The 6180-nt window shown below is 39.8% G+C and overlaps 1 protein-coding gene across 2 annotated transcripts; it reads left to right on the top strand.

The window, feature by feature from the left end:
- Positions 1–2268: 2268 nt before the first annotated feature.
- Positions 2269–4225, top strand: chac2 (ChaC, cation transport regulator homolog 2 (E. coli)). 2 transcript variants are annotated; one of them, XM_017695889.2, is made up of 3 exons: positions 2273–2619; positions 3073–3108; positions 3218–4225. In XM_017695889.2, the coding sequence occupies exons 1-3, from the start codon at positions 2485–2487 to the stop codon at positions 3590–3592; spliced, it is 546 nt and encodes a 181-aa protein (XP_017551378.2). In that variant the 5' UTR covers positions 2273–2484; the 3' UTR covers positions 3593–4225. The 2 variants fall into 2 exon arrangements, with proteins under 2 accessions (XP_037400067.1, XP_017551378.2); XM_037544170.1 differs by lacking the exon at positions 3073–3108 and having other exon boundaries at positions 2269–2619.
- Positions 4226–6180: the final 1955 nt, after the last annotated feature.

Genomic DNA, 6180 nt, shown 5'->3' with positions numbered 1-6180 from the left:
GATTTAATTCAAACTGGCGTTTATAACCAGTTCAGGTATTGAAATGTAAACACCGGAATGGTGGCATGGATAAGATTCATGCATGATAGAAAGATTGCAGTGATACCATATTAATCTCTGACATGTGTAATATTCAAAGTCAACTAAGCAATAACAACCAATAAATTAAAAAACTTTTTGGAAGCAAAAATAAATATATTTAGTATCAAAATGTATATGTGAGGTAATAATGTATATTTACATTTACATACAGGCATCTATATAGGCCTGCAAAAATAATTTTTAAAAATGTGCAGAAGAGGTTCTTCAGAAAGACTAATAGGATCAGGTCCATTCGAAAATACAAATACATTAATGCAAAAAAAGTTGTTTGTAGGTTTTGAAGGTTTTGAAGATTTTATCATTAGCGCTATGAACGAGTCTGTTTTCCGAAAAATCGCTTTTATTGCCTCTTTCCCCGTAAAGAAATACATTACCCATACGTCCTGGAAGGGGCTTCACCAATCAGTCGCTGTTACCATGGAGATTCATAGTGTGATGCCAGGAAAACACGAAGCGGCGTCTGTCAGCGAGAGCGAGCAGCAACAGCAGCGCAGTTTTCCTGTCAGATATGATGCGTTTATTTAGGGATATAGAGGAGAGGAGAGTACAGAGGACTGAAAATCAGGGTCCTGGAGTGGAGTTTGTGTGGTGTCACCTAGTCGGTTCTGTTAGAGGTAGTATGAAAGTGCACCTACAGGGCTGTGGAGGGTTTTTATAGTTAGTATAGTTATAGTTTTATAGTTATATATATATATATATATATTTATATATAATCTGTGTGTGTGTGTGTATGTATGTGTGAGAGAGAGTGAGAGAGAGAGAAGTGTCCTGCATATACATGTAAGAGTAAAATTACCACCTAGTGTGGGAGGTATACGCTTTCCTTCACGTATTTGTCTGTGCTTTGTTTCAGGTTTCACAAAGAGGGAAGTATTGTGCGATTCGCATAGCATTGCCATCTGAAAAACGACGTTATTGTAGAAAATCATGAAATGTATTGTAATGGTGAAAAAGGGGGGAGCGAGTGGTAGAAGAGTACAATAAGTTTTGGCAATCATTCCTATATATATGTATAAAACTCTCCATCCTGATCTAACAGGATGGCTCCCATACAAAATCTAAGAACAGATAACGAGCTGTTACAAATGACAAAAATTCCCATTACTTCACACATAAATGTAGTATCAAACTTTCTCAGCCCTCGGGTTCCCTTTCAGTAAGTATATTTATGCCTTGATGCCACTTCAGTGAGTAAAATAAGAAGATAAACCATATCAGGATTCATATAATTCCTTACAGAGGTAAATAAAAATCATTCTTTCGTAAGGTTCACTGTACCACGACTGCTAAGAAACACGATAGCAAAGATAAAATAAATGGACTGCTCTAATGATAAACTCGACCATTGTGTGTACATAAACAGTAATATCCACAAAACACCATAGAGAAAACACACGATTACAAAATTTGGCGAGTGAAAGTAATTGGTTCTTCTTGTATCGGTGAAGTCCGCTCCAAACATCGTATATCATGAAAATGATCTGCGACTCCTGCCGTGTGTACATAATTTGTGCGTCCTGTGTTAAAGAAGTACCGGTCATTTTTTTCCGCGCGTCATTTCCGTCCCGTGTTTGTGCGCTGTGTTTGTGTCGTGTCGGAGAAACTCGCGGAGAGGAGAATCAACACTCTGCACTGTCTTCTGGGTGTCCCAAACACTAGAGGGCGCTCCCGAGTGAGTCCAAAATGAATGGGTCGATATGGAGCATTTGAGCAAAGTCATAGTTTGTAAATGCTTAAATATGTTTTATATAAAATAATGCAATCATTTCCTGAACACAACAGCATAAAACATTTTAACACCGCTGTTATATTTTTAAGAGCTTTTAAACTCGAGTGATAGGAGTTTAAAACGGCACCTCATGTATGTTCATGACGTCAGTGAGCGGAACAGCCAATGAGCTGCTCCGCTCGCCAATCAATCATCGCGCTCTAGCAGTAATGCCCGCCTCCTGCTGCAGAAAAGGGGAAATATACAGGTAAGTTTTCTTTGCTTCCTTAGTGAAATACATCTTTCTACTTTCTGAAATTAAAAAACATTGTGGTAAGTGATTATAAACTATTTTAACTTTTCGTTTTTAGCTGTTGAGCTGCATTTACTCCCATTCATTGAGGACTCACTCGCGGGCGCCCTCTGCTGGTTAGCAGTCCTTATCTTTGCTATATAATTGGAGAATAGGAAGTGGCCAGGCTCCTCATAAACCGGCTCTGGTGGCGTTTGGGTTGCCGATGGCTGAGCTCTACCTCCAGCTTAGATCAACGTCTTAGTGACAGTTACTCCTGCCCAGATATTGCTACCCGTCCTGCTCCAGCAGCATGCTTTAGTGCTCTTATGAGTTTCCTCACCTTGTAGTCTGCTGCAGTGAAGTGGCGGCTTTGTCTGAGATGTGGGTTTTCGGTTACGGCTCTCTGATATGGAAAGTGGACTTTCCGTACGAGGTGAAGCGTGTGGGCTTCATCAAGGGCTTCAGCCGCAGGTTCTGGCAGGGAAGTACAGATCACCGAGGGGTTCCCGGCAAGGTACATGACACTTAACAACATAAATAACCTAGTTGTTTTCATCTAATATTAATTCAGTTCCTAGTCACCGGGAAGAATAGTACAGTCATCATGAGTTTACCCTAGTTAACCCTTTTATGTCCAACACCTGCGTCTAGAACTTGCTCTGATATGGCATCGGTATGTATCGGTGTAAGATTTTACCGATGAACTGTGCTTGTTAGGCTTGTGATTAGTTACACTCTTCAATTTTCAATGCAGTTGTTGGACATAAGAGTTAAATAGTGCAACCTCATGGTCACTGTGCTACCTCCCGGTGACTAGGAACTGATTTAGTAGGTATCTAGTTGTTGAAGATACGGCCTGTGCGATATGGGCATGACTGGGGTAGCTTTGGAAGTTGTAATCCCAGACTAGTGGTTGTTTACGGTCAAAATCTCATCTTCCACTCTCTTATATATTTTTAATTTGCAGCCTGGACGTGTGGTGACACTAATAGAAGATCCTGAGGTAATTCTGCCAGCTGGGGAGGAATTAGTATTGAAAAATGAAGTGTGTAGCTGTGATCACATATTAAAAACACAGTTCATTGGTTAAAATCTTGTCTTTGAACTTACAGGGATGTGTTTGGGGTGTTGCGTACAAGTTGCCCTCAGGGCGGGAGAAGGAGGTGAAGGAGTACCTTGACTACAGGGAGAAAGGTGGATATGCGGTGAGGATGGTAACGTTTCATCCTAAAGATGCGGAACACGAGCCAATGCACGACACATTGCTCTACATTGGATCATGTGACAACCCAGACTACCTCGGGCCAGCACCTCTGGAAATGATCGCCCAGCAGATCATGAAGTCAGTTGGTCCCAGTGGGAGGAACACGGAGTATCTGTTTGAGCTGGCTGAGGCTCTTAGACAGCTGGTACCTGAAGACTCAGACGATCACCTGTTCTCATTGGAGAGGATGGTCAAGGATCTCTTAGTGCAGGCTGCAGAGTGACCCTCTTTCAACCTGATTACCTGCTCAACAGTACGAGCAACTGGGTGCTCACTTGATCCACACATGTTCTTAAAGCACACGGCTAGTGTTTTACAGAGGGAGTTGGTAGATGAAGTTGTTACACTCAAACTTTTGCACAACGTTGTACTTACTTACTGCAGGTCTCACTCAAAAATACACCTATAGAGCAATGTCCAACAACTTTACCTTAGTCTTGAACAGGGTGCTGTTCTGTGTATACATGTTTTAATACTGCACACTGAGGAAGAGCGTGTGTACATGTATTCTAGTTATACAGCAAGTATATTTATTGAAATTGCTTTATTCAAGAAGGGAAATAAACACTTGAAATGTCAGTTAATGCACATAGCTATGATTACCTAATTTTACTCTTATGAAGATGTTATTGCTGATAAAGACCGTCCTGTCATTTGAAAAGCTGAATCAGAGAGACGTGGTGGTTTTGGGCCTACTGGGGGGGAAATGGTTCTGTAGAAATTGATTTGACTTGTAAAAGCTGCGAATGTGCTGAACTACATGTGTCCTTATGTTCAGGTCCTCAGCTTGCTGTCACAAATTCTTAAAATACTTTTACATGAATAACTAAAGTATATTAAATGTATCTAGAAAATGGTAAATGTCTGATTATTGCACCCACCATTGTATTCATATAATTACTAGTAATTAGTAGTAGTTTACAGAGTATTCTTGTGGTACTCCGCCTAGTCCTGAATTATGAGCATTCTTTGGTAGGTAATGGTCAGGTTCACTAGAAAGTAATCTGCATTACCTTTCAAAACTATTATATTAATGTGTTATTTTATATACAGTAACTGGTACAATGCAGATTTAAATATAAATACCAACCTTTTAGTTGGATATATTCAGTATTTTAAGGACTTTGAGATGAGTCTCAATTATATACTCTCTTTTTACAAGATGTCACATTATCTACCTCAAGATTAGATTGCCACTTTTCAAATGAGTCTTAGTTTAAATTTATTATAGCTGCATTCCCAGTGTATTTTTAAAGTGTTTACCAATATGAATACTAATTAGTACTAATTATATGAAAGCCATGAAACTGCATAGACCTAGCATTTTAAAATTAATTTAGATATTTATCTGAAACCAGATAGGTTTGATTTCAGATAAATTGTTAAAAGCACCAATTTGAAACTTTTGACCAGTAGTGTATAGTTCACCCAGGATTGAACACCTACCTTGTTCTTTTTCTGCAGATGAAGCAACTGTTGAACCTGGTAGTCCAGGCTTACAAGTAAAAATGAGAGATAAGAGCATGACAATGCAGAAACTGTGCCAGAATTTTCCAGAACAAATAAATTCTTTTTCTGTTTGTTAAAAACAAAATACATTTATTGGCTTTCTCTTGGGTAAAACAAGCAAACAGTACATCTAAAAAAATAGAGAAAAAAATCACTGCAGTTTTGGCACTAAGCTACACAGTGGTTCTGCTATGGACACTCCATAGTGCAGAACAGAACTATCCAGGGTTCACTCCCAACTGGAGTTAGAAAGATGTAACCTGAAGCTCTTTATGGTTGTGTAAGTGTGCACTTCAGAGGACACTACTGCTTTAAGTCTGTTAGGCTTGGAGAAAAGGGTGGTAACAAGAAGAAAACAAAACAAAAAACAAAAACAAAACGTGTGTGTGTCTGGACGGAGGATGCTTTCAAGCTCCTCAGTCACATGCCACACATAAGTAACTCCAAACAACAAGACAGACACACAATCATCACTTCATCAAACTACGAACATGCACACTCACGCGCCAACATGCACATGCACTTCATACCTGTTCATGAACTCGCCAATACACATAGGCATTTTCACTCACACCTGGCTGGTCATTCAAGGACTGTTCCTTTCTAGCAGAACTGACATGTAATACGTTTATGCATAGATAAATGCATATGTACAGTACATACATACACATATACATATATAAATACACAAAGAGTACACAAAAACTTATGATGGCATGTGAGCTGAGTGGTACGTAACAGCCATTAGTCTGATTCTCATCAGACAGTCCGGAGCAACTGGTCATTAAAACCACAGTAACTCTAAACAGTACGCCAACGCCATGGACGTACAAGAGCTCGGCCCAATGTTTGACGCTGTAGGGTTGTAACTCCCGTCTCAGAGACCGCCTCCAGGAAAATTTCAGTTAACATTGCTGCTGGACCTCTGCCTGGTCTCATTTGGCTTTACTGATCAAGAAGGGGCTTAAATCAAAGTAGGAAAGTCAATAGACTTGATTGCCTTACAACATAAAATCTGAATGTGTCTGAATGTTCCAATAAGAGATCAGACTTGGCAACCTCTATTCAGCAAATGCCTGGGAGAGGGGCTTGAGTGGGAGACCAGACCCACAGGCAGTCTCTGTCCATCGCACATCCACATGTTCACGCATGGAGGAAAAGAAAAGAAAAGAAAAAAACCTATCTGTACAATATTATTACAGACTGCAGGCCATTCATCCCTGCACTGGTAAACCTTAAATATTAAGTATAGTAGAAATGCAAAATGTGGGTTAAATACATACATACAGTACGTACAGAGTC

Source organism: Pygocentrus nattereri, chromosome 13 (assembly GCF_015220715.1).
Source record: "Pygocentrus nattereri isolate fPygNat1 chromosome 13, fPygNat1.pri, whole genome shotgun sequence".
Taxonomy (NCBI): domain Eukaryota; kingdom Metazoa; phylum Chordata; class Actinopteri; order Characiformes; family Serrasalmidae; genus Pygocentrus; species Pygocentrus nattereri.
This window is presented reverse-complemented; position numbering and strand designations above follow the sequence as displayed.